A 21,673-nucleotide genomic window follows, 5' to 3' on the forward strand; every position below is an offset into this window, starting at 1 on the left:
CAAACATGTGAGTTACCAATATAGTGTGCAAACATGTGAGTGAAGCGAAAACCTCTGGCAAAAAGCGGCACTCCCGAAAAAAAGCCTTCTGAGGGTAGGGAAATAAAACCTCTAGCCTTGCTTCAGGCAAAGTAATAAAACTGACCAGATATATTACTTTACCTTTGACTAAACTGAACAATTTATTGTCACGAGGGGGAAACGTGTCGTTATTTTTCTTTTCTTTATTTTTGCTCTTTTTAGCTATTCCGTTCAAATTGGGAAAGATTGTTGTTGGGTGGGGTAAGTGCTTTTTGTTAGTATAGCCACGCCATCTCTTGTGGAAATTGAAAAAGTGACGTTAATAAGGATGTGCGTGCGATCGTCCTCCTTTCTCAGTTTTCGAATGTGATAGCGAAAGGTAGAAAGATGTTTCAAGCAAGGCGGTCACCAATTTTTGTGATTGCTTGGGAACTTGCACCATTCGGGAAGGAAACAGAACAATTCTTAAAGCAAAGTTGGGGAGAGGGGTGTCCATATTTCATCGTTAGAAATACTGGAAATAGTAAATAAGCAGGTAAAAATACGGGACATTTTTAATCATCACCAAAAAGTTGCTAAAGTTGGTGAACAATTAGTGGGAATTGAAAAAATACGCTCTACCGTGAGCCTGCAGTGGATTACAATGGGGAAATCCTGCGAAATGCGGATGTTTATGACATCACTATTTGATATACGTGTCGAGCGAGGGAGGTGAAATTCCATTGAGGTACGTAATGCCATGCCATGATTATCATGGAAAAAGTTTAATTTGTTCCGGAACCAACTGTTAGAAGAAAATGGCTCATTTTCTTCGTAAAAACAACATACGAGTAAGTGAATGCATTATTCTCAAAGAAGTCGATTTCACGTGAAAGATGGGTTTTTCATCTCGTCGGAAATGATTCAGAATGAATAGAAGCTTATGTGGAGAGATGATGGCCGGTCGAACAATAGCCAGGACTCGAAATGCAAAAAAGAAAATTAAGAGAAGGCGACATTGTCCGGCAATGAAAACATAAATAAAAAACCGCAAGAGAAAACGACTTTCTACGGCCGGGAATACCTAAGAAATAATGATCGTAATAATAAGAAGCTTACGTACATACATACATGCATAAACGCACACGCGCCGCTGTACGTTTCGGCGTGATGACGATGACACTAAGTGACATGGCCAACACACGAAACATTTTATTTACGGTTTCTTTCGCTTTCGTACGTACGCAAGCCTCATTGAAGAAGGAATTGCCACAGACCGGTTCTTCTTTTATTATTTTTTTTGTACATGCATGCAGGTTTCATACTACATATTGTATGATATATGGAAGAATCGAAGGAGAAATTTTTAGTTTTTTGAAAACCTTCAGATCTCCAGCCGTGGAATCTGCACATGTAAGCTCAAGTAAGTGAAGTTCCTTTCCCACATTTTGTTTTCTTATTTCTCGTAGGCAGTGATGTATCACTTTTTGGTTTCGGTGTCGGAATATAAATCAGGGACGGAAATCTAGAACTTTGCAGCAATAACTCTTGAAATATTTTTTGGAACGGACAACACAGAATAATAACAACTGCATTTTTACTCATACGTAGTGATATAACTGCTTATTGTTCTGATTATATAAACTGTTTTGCGAGAGTTTGATTTGAAATGCCTTACATGCGTGCAGTTACAGTAGCCCCATCAAGCAGAGACGCATTTATGGCTTTGTCGCCTTTGGACTACGCGAATTTTGCCAAATTTCTCTCATTATAGTCTACTACTCTTTCCTTGGATTCGCCAGCCTTTGCTGTAACTAGCCTACCTCTCTCAACTGCTGCAAGTACACCTGCGTCTCTAAGTTACTCTTTTGGTCACTTCCATGACCTCACATTCTCTAAATCACTCTTAGTCACTCATATGCTTGCACACTCTCTAAATCACTCTTAGTTATTGATATGCTTGCACACTCTCTAAATCACTCTTAGTCACTCGTATGCTTGCACACTCTCTAAATCAATCTTAGTCACTCATATGCTTGCACACTGTTTTGGTCACTCGCATGCTTGCATACTGGTTTGGTCACTCACATGCTTGCACACGCTCTAGGTCACTCATACGCTTGCCCACTGACATGGTTCTTGGGTTTATAGGTCACTTTTTTGATCATTCGCACATTTACTCATGCTCTAGGTCAGCGATTCTCAACCGGTGCTCCGCGGTGACCTTGGAGCTCTGTAGCCGCTGGATGAAAATAAGAAAAACCAGTAAATTTGAAAAAAAAGTTATTATAAATATTTTAAAATAATAAATATAAATCAGTAACTTTGTTGTATAAATAAAAGATAGCCTTACGGAGCTCCGCCATAGAAATTATATACCAGAAAGCTAGTCAGAAAAGGTTGAGAACCACTGCTCTAGGTCATTCTTTTGGTCGTTCATATGCGTGCACACGTTCTAGGTCACTCACTGACTTGGTCCCTCGCTCTGTGGGTCACTCTTTTGCTCGCTCACTTGTTTGCAAACTCTCTAGGTCACTCGCTGATCTTGTCCCTTACTATCTCGACAGAGACGGATTCAGTAAGGGTTATGGAAATTTTGCCACACTTCTCCCATTCCACTAATTTTCTTTCTAATTCCACAAATTTGCTGCCCTGGGCCTGCTAAGCCCCCTGCAAATGCGCCACTGCAATTAATAGAGATTCCCAACGTTTTCACTCTCGTAGAACACTTCATGGTCACGAGTATGTTCCACGGATCTGCCCTAGAAATTTTGCTACCTGAAGCGAAAAATGATACGGCAATTTGGAAAGAGTTTTCTTTCCCCACGTTCATTACCCCAATGCAGTGGTTCCCAAAGTGTGGATCGTAACTCCCCGCGTGAGGAGGGGTGGGTCACACATGATTTTGGGCAGTAGTGCTCAAACTTTTGCCATACGTCATTCTTTTGCCGGGATAACGTTTCTCCGCGGCTACCCAGAAGAGTCTAAAAGAAAACCACTTCAAAGCACTAAGTAGACGATTATCAATGTCAACAGCTCACCACGATGTCCTTTACAAAGTTTGGCGGTGCCCTTAGGAACCGTGGCTCACACTTTGGGAAACAGTGGGTCTAATCCCATAGGAAAGACAGAGACAATAAATAACCCAAAAATTTGAGGTGTTCTTTGTCGAACTGAACTTTTCACTGATACAGTGTCGCCGTTTCTGGCGATATTTTGGGCTGTCAAATTACAATAGGGAATAAAATGTAAGTTATTTTTGAAGCATCGTGAAGACCGCTGCAGAAACATAACTTATAGCTAGTAGTTTTTATGGCAGATTTGTTTGTAAGAAGAGAAGTCTGTCATATCTGAACAGATATGAGAGGTGAACAGCAGTAGTTCTCAAGCTTTCCTCACCTAAAGACTTCCTCACCCTCGTCAACGATAGCCCTAGATTCATAGTGGTAAAGAAATTCTGGGATACGCCCTATGCAATACGTCACATATGCTCAACTTTTAGGAGCGTGCTGGCCACTTCATTGCTTTGAAAACGTGTCAAGGACCTCTTAAGTGATCAGAAACAGCACTGAAGGTCAATTAAATGTGCTGCGGATCGCTCAAGTGATCTGAAAATGGGCTGCTAAGTTCATTTCTTCAAAATTAGGTTTCAGTCTTTGGGCCACATCAGAAGACTCCGAGGTCCACATCTGACCCGCGGATTATGGATTTAGCATGTATACATTATGTGATATGGCTTACTTTTTGTCGATACGTTAGTTTTTATACTGTACGCAGGTTTTTCACAGGTCCAAAGCATGTTTTTATCTGTCTTGGGAAATATATATATATTATATAACCTTATCATTTACTTAATTTCCTTAATTTCTTATAGATACTTGTTTTTATCATCATCATCACGTCCATTAATGAAGCATTCAAGGAGAATGAACATCCGGGATCTGCAGGCATATCTTATCTTCACATCAATGTTTTCTACTGAACTGGTGACTGGTAATTACTATATAATTGTTATTTAATCACAACAAGTTCGGGTTGGTTATAAGGAAAAGAATTCCAAAACTTGATTTCTAAATTAATCTGTGAATAGGTATACGACTGAATATACCCTCAAAAATGCAAAAACTAGCCAAAATTATAATATTATCCCAAACATGAAAGCCACGTCCCCCCGTCCCCGAATTATCGACATACGTTGTAAAAATTTGGTAGTAATTACGGCTGATCCGATTAATCGGGTCGGTTAATCAAAGAACCAGAGATATCTCGGGATTGTCACTGCAAGGGTTTAAGATTTTCGTTAAGAACGTAAAATTCGAAATGATCTTGAGAATTGAGTAGGTTAATGGTACACCATTAGGGAATCTCTGATCAACTCAATCTGGTGCGTAACGATCGGGCCATTACATAAACAGATTTTTATTTTTTTTCTGAACTTTTGCTTCAGGCCAGTGGTTTCAGACTTGCGCTTTCAGACCACGCGTACCCCTAAAATAACGTAAGGTACGTAACCTTCCTACACATTTCTTGCAGAAAGCATCTATAAGAATTCAAAAGACTCTCGTGTATTTCTAGAATCACTTAAGAGTCACCCGTTCATTTTTCTGGCCACAGAAGCCTCCTGCGTATTCACAGTATAATTTAGCATTGCCCTCCTAAGCATTTCAATGACAGACAGGCCTCATACACATTTACCTCACACATACATTTCATTGAGGTGGGAGTCTCCTACGAATTTCAAAAAATATGAAAGCTCTCAATGCACTTTCTACTCATTTCAACCCCCCCCCCCCCCCGCTTTGCTCATGTCTATGCCCTTATAAACCAGCCGCTTTGCTGGTCGTGTGGGCATCGTGCTGGACTCTCGTCGTGAGGATCCAGGTTCGAACCCCGTTGACGGTATAGTGGTAACTGGATGAAGTTGGTTTACTGCTGTTTTCCCAGTTTCGAGGTACGAATGTGAGCCGGTCTCCCATTTGAAAAGTCTCATGGAAATTCAAGCATTTTCTATCTTTACTTCAGAAAATGGAAGCCAGATGGCAGCATGAACACGAAACAAAAACAACTCGACAACATAGCCGCTGTGGTGGTCGAGTGGTTATAGTGCCGGACTCGTGATGCGAGGATCCGGGTTCGAACCCCACAGTGGTGGTCGGCTGAAGTTGGTTTTCTGTGGTTCCCAACTTCAAGGCGCAAATGCGAGCCGATCTCCCCGTTAAAAAGTCTCGCCACAGAGAGCAACAGTCCTACAACGGTAAATCATTCAACCATAACACTTCACTCATAGTTAGAAAAACTGGGGGCAGATGACAGCACTACACATAACAAGCATTACACCGAAACAAACTTTACGTCAGGTTGCACTACACGTACATGCACATTCCCGCATGTGCCGATTCGTTGGGGGATTCCGCGGGGGGGGGGGGTGCATGTGTGGTGTAGCAGTAGTAGGTAGGGACTCCAAAAAATGGCTCGGGGATCCATGATGTTCTTAAGTCAGCCACCTCGTTGGGCAATTTGCCTGTTGTGGCATTGTATTTGTATTTGTATAAATACGTTAGGGCCAAGCCACCCAGAACACACATTCTCTCCGGCTTGTGCTAATTCGTTAGAAATTCCGTAGAGGAATGTGTATGAGGTGCTTTTTTGCCCTTTGCTCATTTCAGTGATATGCAAGTTGCTGACGCATTTTAAAGGATATACCAGTACCTCTTTGCCCATTCTAGAGATACGTAAGCTTCCCACGCCTTTTTCAATTATATGCATGTCTCTCTCATATTTCAAGCAGTGTTGCTAGACGTCCTCCTTTTTGGTGTCATTTCAAGCGTCCTCTTACGCGTTTTAGAAAAATTCTCCCTTTTATATCCTTCTTTTCAATTTTTCACAACAATTTTTCTTCATTTTCATGGGAAAAATGTTTTTTGTACTCTGAGACATACATTGAAACTCTTGTGTTTTTCTTTTTCCCACACGTTTACACACCTTGACAAGAACCGCCGCTGTGGTTGTCAAGTGGTCATAGTGACGGACACGCGTCGCGAGGTCCCGGGTTCGAACCTCACCGCCGCCACAGTGGTGGTCGGCTGAAGTTGGTTTGGGGCCATTTAAGTATTACGTAAGCAGATTTTCAGCCATTTTTGACTCCCTCTCCCCCTTGTCAGCAGAAGTCAGCAAAACACAGACCCCCCCCCCCTCTCCCCCCCCCCCCGGTCAGCAAAATTTCGTCAGCAGCTTAGAATATTTCATATCTTCGAAAAGGGGTGGTTGAAAAATGACGTAAGCAACCTTCAAACCACCCTCCCCCCTTGTCATCAAAAGTCAGCAAATCCGAAACCCCCCCCCCCCGTCGATGCTGACGTAATACTTTAATGACCCCGTTTCTGTGGTTCCCAACTTCAAGGTGCGAATTCGAGCCGATCTCTCTCCCCTTTAAAAAAATCTCGCCACAGGGAACAACGGGCCTACAAACGTAATTCTGAAATATAGATGGCAACAAAATCAAACACACAACACTGTATACGCACCAAGACTGTTAGGTACACACACAGTTACACTTCCGGCACAACTCTCTAGGTAGTAAATCGCCTATAGATGGCGATAGACCTGAGTTGTGTGCTCGGTTTGAAAAAAAAAAATGAAGGAAGTTCAACCACCTCGTTGGGCATTTTGCCTGTTGCATTTGTATTTATTTGTACACAAGAACACCCACGTTACCTCCAAGTGGATGGTTAATCGTGCCTTTTTTCCCCGTAATATGGGAAAAAGGCGATCTGAAAAATCGATGATCTGGAGGAAAACCGCAGCATCCGTTTTGAAAATACCATTTTTTGCTCACCAACAGCAAATGCCGTGCACTGAATCGGGTAAGGAAGGGAGGGGGGGGGTCTGCCCCTTCTTTCATTCGCAATAAAAGGAAATAGGATGCAAACAACACTCAATGCTGATTGCTATGGTGAAATCGCCTCTGGCAAAAAAAAAAAAGCGACGCTCCCGAAAGTTAGAAAAAACTTCTGAGGGTGGAATATGGAGCCTTGCTCCAGGCAAAGCAATAAATCTGACCAGACTGTGTCGATAATTTATTAAAAGCGAGCGGGGAGACGGATCGTTATTTGTTCTTTTTATGCTTTTTTGGTGGTTCTGTTCCAGTAGGGAAAAATAATGGTTTGCGGTTATGAATAAAAATAATGTATGTTAGCGGTTCCCAAATACTTTTAGTCGTAGACGCACTGGAATTCTTTGTGTCTGTCATGGAACCCCCCCCCCCCATTAATTTATAGCACCAGAAACTACAGCCATATATAGGGTTACCAACCCCCTACCTCCTCAGGAGGACGTCCTCTTTTTTTTTGGTATTTTAAACGTTCTCCTACGTTTCAGAAAATTCACCTTTTTGACCTCCTTGTCATGTTTCTGGAATTACAGTAAAACCTCCATAAGTCGTCACCTCATGTTATCGAAAAATTATGACGGCTTAAGCGGAGTGACGACTTAAGCGAAGCACCGTCAGTTTCAATGTGTAATATTGTGAAAATCGTATGAAATCAAAGTAGTATAATATTTACTAAAATATGGATCAAAATTACGATATTACTGAAATTTATAGATTGCAAAAGAAAAAATAATAGAAATTTTCTACCTTTTTTGATCTCTCTTATCACTTAACTTATTGCGATGAAATACACTAGTACACTTTGATTTATACTAGTAATTTTTTTAATTTAGACTAACCAGAGCAACTGTTAGAATAGTTAGCTCTTCTTCAGAACAGAACTATTGCGCATTATTTTACGTGTCATGAAATTTAATTTTATGTTTTAATCCTTCATCAGTAGTTCATGATACAACTACAAGGTCATCTTGGTAAAATTTATCAAGGTAATCTTAATCTACTAATTACAAATTAATCTCGAACACAGAGTCCATTTTTGATACGAGGGGGCCCTGGATAGGAAAAAGCACACATTAGAAGACCTCAACTTTGGAAAGAATGTCTCGGTTTTTCTACAAAGATATTTTGTTAAAATTTGAAATCCTAAATTAGTGGGGTCCATGCAGAAATCAAGTCTAGCTCGAATAGTCCCTAACGTATCAAAAACCTTAGCTGGCAAATGAACTTCACCAGCGTAACTTTCGTTGGTTTGGTACATAGGCTTGTTTGCTGATTTTTAAGCATATGGCAATGCTGTTAACATTTGATCATCATTTGATCATTTTTGTCGCACCACGGTCATTTTCTGCACACGAGGGCTAATTAGACCAGGACCTACAATTTATTGCCTATTCCGAACGGCAGGCTGGTTTTTCATACTCATCGAGAGGTTGGTGCGCTAACCTCTCGATGGGGGACTCCCTGCGGTAGCAATTTTTGCTTCGGTCAAGTCGCCAAAGCTGTTAACAATCTATTTTTTTTTAATAGGAGTCATAAAAAACATCTGTTCTTCTCCCTAAAACTTTTGCATAGTGACGAGTTAACCGAAATTAGCGATGAGTAAACGAGGGTTTAATAATAACATTGTTGTCTATGAAAGCTGGAAGGGCCTGAAGAAAACCGACGACTTAACTGGAGTGACGACTTATTAGGGTGACGACTTAACTGGAGTGACGACTTATTAGGGTGACGACTTAACGAGGTTTTACTGTATTTTCCATTTTTTTGAAAAGAATTTTTTTCTTTCTCCATTTCGAAACATAAATTTCTTCATTGGTATGAGTGTTTTTGTGTTTTTTGCCCCACACGTATTCAACACACAATAGCCGTCGAAATTCCCAGAATTTTTTCTGTTTTTGCTTTTTTTGTAGCGGTTCTGTTTTATACTGGTGCCATCTATTGCGGAAATCGGAATAAATGACGTCACAGGTCACTCACACAGGCGTTCTTTCTCAATTTTCGAATCTGTTAACCCTTACATAATAATCCAGGCACCGCAGTTTGCGAACCACTGGTGTGTTTTTTTGTTAGTGTAGTAAAACCATCGGAAATTTTGATGTTATAGAGCAGTGTTTCTCAAAGTGGGCAATATCTCCACCTGGTGGGCGATGAAATGGTCCAGGGGAGCGATAAAAGCTACTGGTTTGACATAGGATCCTATAGGATCACTTGAGTAAGGGGCGAGGAGAGAAAAAAATTCTAAAGATGGGGGCGATGGAACAAAAAGTTTGGAAAACTGTGTTACAGAGGGTGCGCGTGTGTCATTTTTAGGGGTGTCAGGAATTATTTTTCATTTTTTCCTTAGAAATTTTATATTTTTTATTTTTTTCACTTTGAAAAAAATTTATCTTCATTAACATGAATGTTTCCATTGGCTATTGTTGCAGCTGTTATGTGTTGTTCAGTGATGGTAACCTCTTCCAGCGAAATTTCCCTCAATAATTTCCCTTTTGACTAAATTTTTTCCCCACACATTCGGGAAAATGTGCTGCCATCTAGCGGGGAAAATACGTAATCAAGTATTTTATAATGGAAATGTATTGCACTGCATTAATTTTTTATTTTTTGCAAAAATTCTTTTGTTTAATGAACTCTCATAATTTCCCACAAATGATAAGAAATTCCAAATTATTTCCCATTTGGGCAAATTTTAGCCAATTTTTCCCACGAATATGGGAAATTTCCCACGAGTTACCATCACTGGTGTGGTTTTATTTGTCAGAATAGTGGCGCCATCTGTTGTGGAAATTGTTGAAAGTCACGTCACTAAGGGTGCGCGCGGGGCTAACGAGAATAACGAGAGAGAATCTCTTTTTCGTTAGCCCCGGGGTGCGCGTGCAAAAAAATGTTCGGTTTTCTCACAGTTTTTTTATTTATCTATCTATATATATAAAATTGATTTTCTGTGTGTGTGTGTGTATGTTCTCTATACAAATCTACAATTTTAGATCGATCGTCGCCAAATTTTGCATATAAACCAAATGGGACCCGACTTGAACGATAGGCTACTTTAAAATTTCGTCAGAGCAGGGCAAGTGCCCCAAATGGGCAGAAAACTGTCGGGCAACAATGGTTTTTGGGCCTCAACAATCACTTTCCGAACGTTTACTTTGGTTACCGTGGTTCCCTAGCAATGCGTTTCAGACGTGATTTATGCCTTTACAACGGTTTGTCACTTCTTTAATCCTGTTAGTATATGTATGATAGTTTATGCCTTTATAATGGTTTGCCACATTTTCAATATACTCTCAGTAATGAGGCTTTTTGAATAGACGTCATAATCATCATCAGCATCGCTTTGAGAGTCAGGAAAAGGGTGATCCTCATAGAAATCAGTGCTAAAATTGTCGATTTTACTGTAGAAATGCGGAAATTAGTTGGATTTTCCGCCCCATCAATAATTTTAAAAATTGTATTGAATTCTCAATTTTTGAAATATTGAGGTCGCTTAGAGATATACGAAGCCCAGGAGATTAAAAATGAAGTAATTAGCCGGACCTACTTTTGAGTTGGACATTCATGCAATAACATTGATTTCAACTTTTTATTTATATCTTCTCAAGCATGAAAAATAATGTCTCCGTATTGTCTTTTGATATTCAACTGCATTAATTCATAGTTTAGGATGTTTTAAAATTAATTATGGGCCCGTAAAGTACATCGAAGAAATTCCACAGCTTCAATTAAGCATTTTTGAAACGGTTGTCACTTCTTTAATCCTGTTAGTATATGTATAATAATTTATGCCTTTATAAAGGTTTGCCACATTTTCAATACTCTCAGTAATGAGGCTTTTTGAATAGACGTCATAATCATCATCAGCATCGCTTTGAGGGTCAGGAAAAGGGTGATCCTCATAGAAATCACTATTAAAATTGCCGATTTAACTGCATAAATACGGAAATTTAGTGGGGGGGGAGGGTTCCCTGCCACATCAATAATTTTAAAAATTAAATTGAATTCTCGATTTTTGAAATATGGAATTCACTTGGAGATACGAAGCCCAGAAAATTAAAAATATGAATAATTTGCCGGATCTACTTTTGAGTTTGATATCCATGTAATAACATTGATTTCAACTTTTTATCTATATCTTCTCAAGCATGAAAATTAATGTCTCCGTATTGTCTTTTGATATTTATTTGCATAAATTCATATAGTTTAGGATGTTTTTAAAATTAGTTATGGGCCCCGTAAAGTGCATCGAAAAAATTCCACAGCTTTAATTAAGCATTTTTGGAAGCTCAAACAGGCAGAAATAGATAACTTGAAGTTCAGGGGGAGGGAATCGAAATACCTAACACCCATAAAAAAAAAGGGGGGGGGGGCTATTCATTTCTACGTTTCTTTAAATTTAGATTTGTTTATTTCATGAGTCGCGCAGGACGTCGCCATATTGGTTAACTTAGACACGGTTTGCATGTCCCTCAAAGAAAGAGGGAGATATCGCATGATCCAAAAAGCTTCATTGAAGAAAACCCGGGCAGCGCCGGGTATTATAGCTAGTTTATATATATAGTAACCCTAATTTCAAGAAATACAGATCCAGCACGGAGAGAGACCCGGGACGAACCTCATTGTTTTTTCTTTTACACTATACAGACCCCAACAAAGATCTCAGTCTTGGAGGGGGGGGGGGGAGGCGCCTAGCTTCAGGATGGATTGAGGCATAATGAGCACCGAGATGCTCACTGTGTAAAAAAGAATTCTATTCTTACTTGGAATATGCCCTTTAATTATTATTTCTTTTTCATTCTTTTCAGACAGAGGGCACGTTGCCTTTTATTTCACCTGCACAGACCTGTTTCTGTGCTCACAAAATTTCGATATAATATGACCGGAATGTGGTAAAATATTCATACAATATAGGAAATTTTTTTTCTGCGCAGCAAAAGAACAGTGTACACGGAAGTATTATCAGTCATTCTCAGCCTCCAAATCTCAAACTCACTTTGTAAACTTTTTCACGGGGGAGGGGAGGTGGAATGGTGTTTTTTTTACATATAAGCAAACCATATAAGTCCATGTCACATGATCAGTCAACCTGTAAAAATTCCATCAGAAAAAAATATACCTTCAATAAAATATTGAAAACAATTATGCAGTATAATATTATATTATTTATAGAGAGCAGCGGTTCTCAACCGGTGCTCCGCGTGCACTTCTGAGGGGCCCTGCTTCCACTCGAGAATGATAAAATAAATCAATAAATTTGATAAACAAACAAAAAAAAAAGTGGCCTAAAGGGTACCGACATATAAATAATATACTAAAAACGGGGCTCCTCGAGTTAAACAGGGCTCCGCCAGAGAAATTATTCACTGAAAAGGCGAGTCAGAAAAGGTTGAGAACCGCTGACTTAGAGAAAGACATAGATGAAATACAGTAGAACCCCTTATACGCCACCTATCAAATAAAATTGTTACAATTCTTCGATTGAATTTTGATACCGAGTTTCGATTAATGCGAAAGGGGTTCTACTTCATTGATTGATGTCTTTTTCACATGTTTAATGTGAAAGAAATATTATGTTCTTATACTTACTCTTCTCTCATCGGGACATGTTAAATCATAAACGTTACCCCCTACCCACGAAGGGGTCGTGATCAATACTTTGGGAACCACTGCATAATATATATAGGGTAAAGAAACAAAAAATAAGAATCGTTCCTCGCTGGAGCCTCCATAGGCGGAGATAGACTTGGAAGTTTAGGGGGGCCCAAGGTCATTATTGCTGGGGGGGGGGGGCACGATGATGATGATGTCAATTCATATACACACATTTATACATACATTACATCTGCTCATTTCACTTTTGATGCTCCCCCCCCCCCGGTATCTCCGCCCATGGGAATATCATCAGCCCTATCCTTGCTGGGCCATGATTATAGAGCACTCGCTTCTCAACCAACTTTCACGTACCCTGAAACCAAACTTACAATTCGCTGGGCGGTGGGTGCTATTGTTTGAATTTGTTTTCAGATGTCCTTTTTATTACCACAACATAGACATACTGTGGTACGTAGTACCATAGTAGTACCATGGGTGCCGGAACCTAGGGACTGAGGCACTTTGAGCAGAGCCGTAACTAGGCTTGAGAAACCCTAGCACTCCCCCAAAGCCCCGAGCTGAACAAGGGGCCCCAAAAAAATTTACATACACATTGCATAATAATAATCCTTTCAAGAAGGGGTGACCCCGAGGAAAATTCTGCCCCGGGGTCCCGAAAAGGCACACTACGTCCCTGACTTTGAGCCCCTCCAATAAATTTTGTAAAAGGATATGAGCCCCAATAATTTCTCAAAAAAGAATGCAATACATCTTCTCCTTCTCCTGCGTACGTACTTTAGTCCCGTATATACGGGACAAACGAACACTTTTCAGCCCCCCACCAATGTTTACTTCATGACGGCACCTCTGCATAGTACATAGTTTGATAATCGTTTTCGGGTGCTACTAGTGTAAATCTAGTGGGTGCCAGAGTGCCCGTGGACACTGGAGAATCTGGTAAAAACCATTTTAGAGGGCCGCAAAGCTGTTTTCGCACCTAAAATATCTAAGCCCGTCTCTGGCTGTGGTGAAATCTAATTGCAAATTTAATTTTCCATGTGAATTTTCTCAGATTTTTGTTATTTTTTTCCCCCTCAGGTTGTGAGATAATCTACGTCCCGCCTGAAGCATCGGGAGAGCAAGGCCAAACTATGAAGGACTGCAGGTCGCCGTGCAAAGGAGTGGAGCTCGTAAAAAGGAAAGATTGGGGAGCCGTGGATCCGGCTGGTAAACTGAAGGCCCTGAACGAGACGGCTGGTTGCGTGGTCATACACCATACTAGTACTCCGCCCTGCTACGACAAGAATACTTGCTCGATGATCGCCCGAATCATACAGAAGCACCACATGATGAGAAATAGTGAGTGATATACAAACAATGGAATTTTCTCCCCCTTGGGCAGGGCCGTCTTAAAAGTATCAGGGGGCCCCCCTGTGGCCCATGCTTTTTTTTTGCCACGATAGTTTTTCTGAGGCCCTACCTGGAAAATTCTCGAAAATTTCAATTGGTTCTCAATTGTGTGATGCCCCAGAGGCCCCTCCGAGGCCGTGCCTGGGTGTGCAGATGCGTTAAGACGGCACTGCCAGTACCGTCTGAAGGCATGGGCATACCCGGGCATGGCCCGGGGGCCTCATGTTTAGCAAGTACGTCAGACATCGCCGATTACGATGATGACCGGCATGTTAGTAAATATATTTCCATATATTGCCCCCGCCCCCTCCATCCGAGATTATAGTGTTATTTTGCAGGAAAAAACGTAAACCCCCCCCCCCTCTCCCTTGAGAAAAAAAAAAATTGAAACCCCCTCCCCTCCTTGTGAAAATTCTGCGTAAGCCTATGTCTGGAAATGTAGCCAATGCATGCAGCACTTATTGGTTGTTGTCTTTTTTTCAGGTTTTGTAAAAGATCTTTTATCAAACTTTTATAGTGTAATCCCGGCCTTACGCCATGAAATCAAAACAGGGAAATCTGCATATCTTACTAGTTTGGGACTGAGGCTTATCATGGAGAAATCAGTTTGCTATCAGTTAATAAACTTCATTTTTACTCATATTCCCGGGCTGACCATATTTGCTCGAGAAAAATATGGAAAATTGAGCTTCAAAATACGGGACATTGTTGCCAATCATTGCCAAAAATGATGCCAAAAGTAAGCAAAGTCGCCAACTCGTACTGGCATCACAGAAAAGTCGCCAATCGCGGGAAATGAAGCTTGACTTGAAAAAAAAAACACATGACAAATATGTGTGACATGAATATTCTTGTTTGTGGTCGTAACTATGTCGTAATGTAATTTATGAATTGGGAAAATAATTTTAATCGCTGATTTGAAGAATAAAAATTGGCTCCGTTGGAGATGCGTGGAAAAACCGAGATATTTTTGCAAAAAAAAAGGTCGAGACAGCGAAAAAAACCGGGACTTTCCCAGGAAATACGGGACGTATGGTCACCATGCATATTCTGAACGCCATGATCTGATTTCTATGGGGGTGGTTTTTGATGTATCGATTATTCGATTTTTATGTTGATTTGTTTGTATTGCATAACGACGCAAATACATTTTACAGATTGGTTGGACATTGGTTATCATCTGCTGATTGGAGGAGACGGTAGAGTCTATGAAGGTCGTCCGATCAACAAGTGCGCGTCTTACGCGTCCAAACTCGGCAACGAAACGTTGTCCGTGGCTTTTATTGGCAAATTCGACAAGGAATGCCCCGATGAGCTATCACTGGCTTCTCTGAGGAGAGTTCTTCGGTGTGCGACAAGATTGGTGAGTCTTTTTACTTTGAGTAAAAGTTATGTTGTGTGAGAGAGAGAATAAATTTATATAATTAGGGGAGCCGCGTGTGAATGAAGGTCAAGATGAGAGAGCCGAGAATATAGAACCATTTCGCTGGCAAGGGCTCGCAGGTTAATCAGGGGCTAGAACAAGGGAGCAGCAAATGCAAGACAATTAGGCAAGGGATTCGTGTATATACTATATGATCATCACGGCAAGGGATTTATGGGTAAATGAAGGCTAGGGTAAGAGAACCGACGGGGCAAGGGCGTAACGAGGGCGGTGGGACTTAGGGGTCTGGTTCCCCCCCCCCCCCGAAATGTGAGAAAATAACCGAAAAAGGGAAAAAGATGGCAAAATCTACCATTCTATCACTTTGGTCCCCCCCCCCCGAACGAAATTTCTGGCTACGCCCCTGCGACGGGGGATGCATGACCACAGGGCCGTCTTAAGGGCATCGTGGGCCTCCGGGCCAAGTGATTTTTCTGAAGCCCTACCAGGGAAATTCTTGAAAATTTCAACCAGATTCCATTTTTGTGAGGCCCCCGAGCCGTGCCCGGGTAGGCCCATGCCTTAAGACGGCACTGCATGACCATTATACATGGGACCAGTATCTACTGAATGAATGACCGTTAAGGCAAGAGAACTACAGTGATAGCTAAATAAGACCAATGCTTATAGGCTATATAGGCATATACAGGGGTGGACGGATGGAGCTGCCCGCTGATTTCACTGATCGCCTGCCGTTCAAAGAACGAAATTTGTATCACTGGAAATTTCTCGGGGAAAAAACCCATAAAAACAGAGTCAAAAAATTATGAAAATGTGTCGTTATATCCGAAGTCGTAGTACTCTCTTTCATTGATATTATTCTTAATTTTTTTTTCATTAGCACCATTTATGAGAATCAGTCCGGACAGCCTATTACTGACGTTGTAGCCGAGGGGTCTTTACACAGAGTGCGACCGAATTTTTTTTTGTTTTATGACAAGTGTTGAAATATATTTCGTATGCCTAAAACCAGGCGCGCAGATCTATGGGCGGGTTTTTCGAAAACGGCAAAAAATTGGGCATTTCAAAAAAAGTCGGGACAAAGAGAAAACCGTGACTGTCTAGGAAAATGCGGGACGTATGGTCATCGTATCGCAATGTGAAAAATCACCTCTCCCAACAGCGAGCTCTAGATCCGCCCCTACCTAAAACTATATAATTATTCAAATTCAATCATTATACTTCCTTCATAGTTAGAAAAACTGACGGCAGATGGCAGCACTACACATAACAAGCGTTACACGGAAACAGGCTTCACGTTACGTTCACAACACATACATGCAGTTTTCATCATGGCCCGACCACCTGCTAAAATTTGGCAGAGCAGTGATCCACGCTAGGAGGTGGATACCGACAGTCGCTCCATCTATCGTGAAAGGTGACAAGTATTGTGTCTTTGGGGAAGCCTAATTTATCAGAGTGCTAAATAGGGATTCATTTAAATCAGTGTTTCTACAAGAGGGCAATATTGCCCCCGGTGGGCGATGGAATGGTCCTGGGGACGGTAGAAGCTACGAGTAAAACATAGGATCCTATGGGTTCGCTTGAGTTGGACGGGGGGGGGGGGGGGTAAGAGAAAAAATTTCCGAAGAAAGGGGGCGATTTATTTGAACGCGACTCTCGCAAAATCAAGTGATGTCATAGCTTCGCCATTAATGCAATTTCTTTGCCTTTGTGATTTCAGGGTTTCCTTTCTCCGGATTACTATATATTGGGACACAGAGACTTGACGTGTACTCCGTGTCCTGGTGACGAATTGTACAATCTGATTCAGACGATGCCACGTTACATGAAATACGAAGACGATGATGGGGTCTGTGACGTACCGATGAATTCCCCTCATTAGACGATGACGCTGAATATTCGAGCATGCGCATGTGTGTTTTGCCGTACTGAAAATAAATTGTTGAATCATCTCGTGACCGTTGTATCAAAAACTGTTTTTTTCTTCCTATTGTATGTACACTCCCGGTCAAAACAGGACCACCCTTACCAGACGTGGGGCCCGGTGCGAAAATAATGGTGGGGCCAGAAGCGTCTTGATAAGTTCTGGGTCCTTCCCCTTAGCTCCGAATTTTATATTGGGAGAATGTGTTCTGTGGGAGAAGGGAAATCATGAAAATCCAGAATAAATGCAAGAGATAATTGCAGCGCCCATCAAATTCAGAATAAATGCAAGAAGAAATTGCAGCGTCTATCAAATCCAGAATAAATGCAAAAAATTATTCCAGAAATTGATGAAAATGCAGAATCCCAAAAAATGGTGGAAATGCAGAAACCCAAAAAATGGTAGAAATGCAGAATCTCAAAAAATGGTAGAAATGCAGAATCTCAAAAAATGATGGAAATGCAGAATCCCAAAAAATGGTAGAAATGAAGAATCCCAAAAAATGGTGAAAATGCAGAAACCCAAAAAATGGTAGAAATGCAGAATCCCAAAAAATGGTAGAAATGCAGAATCCCAAAAAATGATGGAAATGCAGAATCCCAAAAAATGGTGGAAATGAAGAATCCCAAAAAATGATGGAAATGCAGAAACCCAAAAAATGGAAATGCAGAATCCCCAAAAATGATGGAAATGCAGAATTCCAGAATTGATGAAAGGAATTATTATTACCGTAAGTGCGGGGCTTCCCAAAATGCGGGATTGGGGGTGTGCGATCGCGCCTGTAACACACACCCCCTAAGGGATGGCTCCAGGTCAGAAAGAAAAAATAAAGCACCAAAAAAACATCGGATTTGAATCGAACTTGGCACGTGCAATTTTCATCTTAAATTGTATATGGTACGGTAAACGGTGATAAATCGGTTATGCATACTTGTCAATCGTCTTGGTAAATTTGATAAATTTAGCACTTTTACCGGCGAATACGCATAATACCCAAGCATCGTTGGCAAATTTGATAAATACTGAAAACATTACAACTTTTAACTGCAATTATGCGTAATAACCACGAGTCGTAGGTAAATTTGGTAAACATTTGAAACTTACCACCTTTACCTGTGATTATGCATAATACCCTTGTGTAATTGGTGAATTTCATAAACATAAAAAAAAAAAAATTCCAAACGAGTCTAGTATGTGTGATGCATATATAGTCGGACACCGATATAATGATAGCAAGGTTTAAGATCGTACCGTGATATAATGATATAGACCAGTGTTTCTCAACCGCCGGGCTGCAGCCCGGTACAGGGCCTTGACACCAGTCAAACCGGGCCGCGGGCTTCCAAAGCGTGAGAACCACTGCCGTAGATACCCCTGGAGCCGAAATTGGTGCACCCAAGTTTGACGAAAAAAATTCCTAACCCACATCCAGACTTTCCAACCACCCTTGCAAATAATGATGACAGACATTTCTCTCAATTTCCACTCACAGTTTATTACCATTCACAGACAGCACACACACACAGTATCTCTCTCCACCCTTATTTTCTTTAAGTCCTCGGCCCTGAACAGTCATTCTCCACCACGAGAGGGGGGGGGGGGCTTGCCTTGCTTAAGAGCCCTTTCCAATAATTCTCTCCACAAGTAGGAAAAAATACCATCATTGTAGTTTATTAGCCCCTTTTTCCCTTTTCAACCCTGTGGGGTTATATATCCCTCTCTCATATATATATCCTTGGGAATTATTATTATTATTAATATTCTCGGCAGGAACTATGGTGGCTGCAAGAAATATTTGGCCTCTTCCTCCAGAAATTGCCTTCATGCACTTGTTGTTGGAAGGGGGGAAGGCCGCTTAAAGAGGATGGAAAGGGGTGATGTGATATTTTTCGAAGGGTAGACCCAGACTGGGTGGTGGCCGCCATTCTTTTCTCCTCTCCGTTGCTTTATTTCTTAAATAGAACCGTGGTCCGTCTTGTGAGGGAAAAAAACATTGAGGAAGGATGGGGGTGCGATGGTGTTTGCAGTGTTGCTGGTGATTTTTGGAAGGAAATTCTCCCCTTTCACCCCGGGGTGAACTATGACCCCGTGCACGAGGGGAGGGTGGGAGAAAAAACCCTCGTTTTTACCATTGGTTTCTTACCCCTAAAAAAAAATTTTTTTTTTTGTGAACCCAAGTGTCAGTGAACTCTTGAGATAGGAGAAAAATAAGGGGGGTTGGGGGTGGTAGCAGGTACCGTTTTTTTGTTGACGTCCTGCAGCAGGTCAAGGCACCATCACCAGCCATACAGTTGCAGAGAAAACACGGTTTTTACTTCTAGACACCCCGTTCATATTTGGTGTGTGTGTGTGTTCTCTCTCGGGTTTTTGGATTATGTTCGATGCGGCGGACCATCTTATTTTCCAAGAAGATCGTGATTGTGTGTGTGTGTGTTGTGTCTCTTATGGATTATTATAAGTGATAAGTCGATCTGGATAAAGATATGGTAAGTCAAATTATATTGCATGAGATTTATGAAATTATACTTGTTGAATTTGGATGCTTGGGTACTACAGTCGGCACCCCCCCCCCCGTTACAACGAATTCCGATTTAACGAATTTTTTTTAGACGTTTCTGTGTATATATTTGTGTTAATCTCAACCCCGATATAATATTCGGTAATCCCGAAACCGTAAATCGATGAAATTGACTTAACGGAAAAAATGTGTTTTTTATTGCTTCGTTGAATCGGGGTTCGACTGTATTTTTAGTAATTTTCGAATTTATTGTTACTGATTGATGGGCATTTGGTATTTGGTCGCAGAGCCACCTTTAAGGAGTGCGAGACAGCATATAGGTAGGTTCCAGGCCCGTAGCCAGAAATTTCGTTCGGGGGGGGGGGGGACCAAAGTGATAGGTTTGGCCATCTTTTTTCCCTTTTTCCCACATTTTGGTAGTGGGGGAACCAGACCCCCAAGACCCCCCCCCCATCCCGCTATGACGAGAGATAGACTTAAAAGTCTGGGGGGGGGCACAGTCATTATTGCTGGTGGGCACGATGATGATGTCAATTCATATACAGTATACGCATACATTACATCAATCGACTCTACCTTCGACGATGGGGGGCACCCCCCCCCCCCCACCACCACCACCACCGCCGTATCTCCGCCCATGTTCACAGGACCCGTGCCTACATTTTGGTGAGCCTAGCACTCGCTGTGAATAAATGAAACATATATACGAATATGTTACTGTAAATGTGATAAATCGGTAAATGTGTCACTAAATGATTTTGGTAAGTTTGATAATTTTTTTTTTTCGAATTTATCACATTTATCGTTGATTATGTACAGTCCCCAGCTCGTATCGGTAAATATGATAAATCGTCAATGAATTACTCAAAATTTACGGGACATTTTGCTCAAACTTTATTCAAGGATGAGGGATTTGATCGGTGATGTTGTGTGACGGTGTTTAAAAATGTTGCTAAATGCGAATAAATCTAACATTGCAAGATTACTGATGATAATTTAAGTGATATTTCTGAATGATTTCTTCCATATTTATCATACTTACCAAACTTACAGAGACGATTGTGGTAATAACCGGTAGTAGCCGATGGTGGTAACCATGGCCCCCACAGAAGGTGGGCTGATAAGGCTCCAGCCCTGGGGCCCCGGACGATTTTCACCAATTTTTCCTTTTTTACGCTATAAATTCATCATAAAAGGGACGGTGAAAGTAGGGAGCCCTCCAAATGATCTCAGCCTAGGGCCCTGCTCTAGGATGTGGAGGCCATGGTGGTAACAACCGATTGTGCGTAATAACCGGTGATTTGTGGATAATCACTGACTTATCACATTTACTTTAACATATACACCAAATTCTTTTTTTTTTTCGTGTTAGTAAAATAAGGTGGTTGAATGGGTGAAACTGAAAAATTAACACAATAAAACCTCTCTTTTACGGACACCGAAGGGACAAAAAAATTCGTCCGTAAAAGAGGGAATGGGGGTGACCATTAATCAGGGGTTTGAAATACATACCTTTTTGTTATACAATGAGAAATTGTTATTTGGCCGTAAAAGAGGGGTGACGGCATCTAAGGGCGTGTCCGAAAAGAAGGGTTTTAACTGTACTAGTGAGACATTCATGGTCACTAGGGGGTGGGGGGGGGGGTATCCGCTGCGGACAACAATGGAAAACGGCGTCGTGGGTGATGCCCAAAATTTTCCAATTCATCCATAATCATGTAGGTGTGGGGGACCAAATTCATTTTCGTTTCTTGCCCTGGCCAGTGGGGCAATAACTGGTGGATCCAAGACCCCGAATGATACCGGGGGGAGGGGGGAGGTAATAATTGAAGACCTTAATTTATTTGGAATTTAGTTCTTTTGTAAATTAAAACTGAATTAAAACTGATTCTAATTTTTTATTAAATTTGGATTTTTCTTAGTTCTAGGAATATTTGCGCCATGAGGTTTGAATTG

The 21,673-nt window shown here is 41.2% G+C and overlaps 1 protein-coding gene across 1 annotated transcript; it reads left to right on the forward strand.

Annotated features, from left to right (window-relative positions):
• The first annotated feature begins 1,317 nt into the window (after positions 1-1,317).
• Positions 1,318-17,193, forward strand: LOC149071741 (peptidoglycan-recognition protein SD-like). The gene is made up of 5 exons (XM_089247826.1): positions 1,318-1,423; positions 3,875-3,993; positions 13,577-13,837; positions 15,046-15,251; positions 16,996-17,193. Exons 2-5 carry the CDS (start codon positions 3,909-3,911, stop codon positions 17,155-17,157), a joined length of 714 nt encoding a protein of 237 aa, XP_089103952.1. The 5' UTR covers positions 1,318-1,423; positions 3,875-3,908; the 3' UTR covers positions 17,158-17,193.
• The last annotated feature ends 4,480 nt before the right edge of the window (positions 17,194-21,673 follow it).

The sequence above is a fragment of the Pholcus phalangioides genome, unplaced genomic scaffold (genome assembly GCF_987345545.1).
Source record: "Pholcus phalangioides strain wild (caught in Gottingen) unplaced genomic scaffold, Ppha-v1.0 ptg000018l_1, whole genome shotgun sequence".
Lineage (NCBI taxonomy): Eukaryota > Metazoa > Arthropoda > Arachnida > Araneae > Pholcidae > Pholcus > Pholcus phalangioides.

Bases quoted from the DNA above. Each gene is read 5' to 3' on its own strand.
- LOC149071741 (XM_089247826.1), top strand. From the start codon at position 3,909: ATGAAGCATTCAAGGAGAATGAACATCCGGGATCTGCAGGCATATCTT. The intron at 13,838-15,045 runs GTGAGTGATATA...TACATTTTACAG, and splicing joins GCACCACATGATGAGAAATA to ATTGGTTGGACATTGGTTAT. The intron at 15,252-16,995 runs GTGAGTCTTTTT...TTGTGATTTCAG, and splicing joins TTCGGTGTGCGACAAGATTG to GGTTTCCTTTCTCCGGATTA.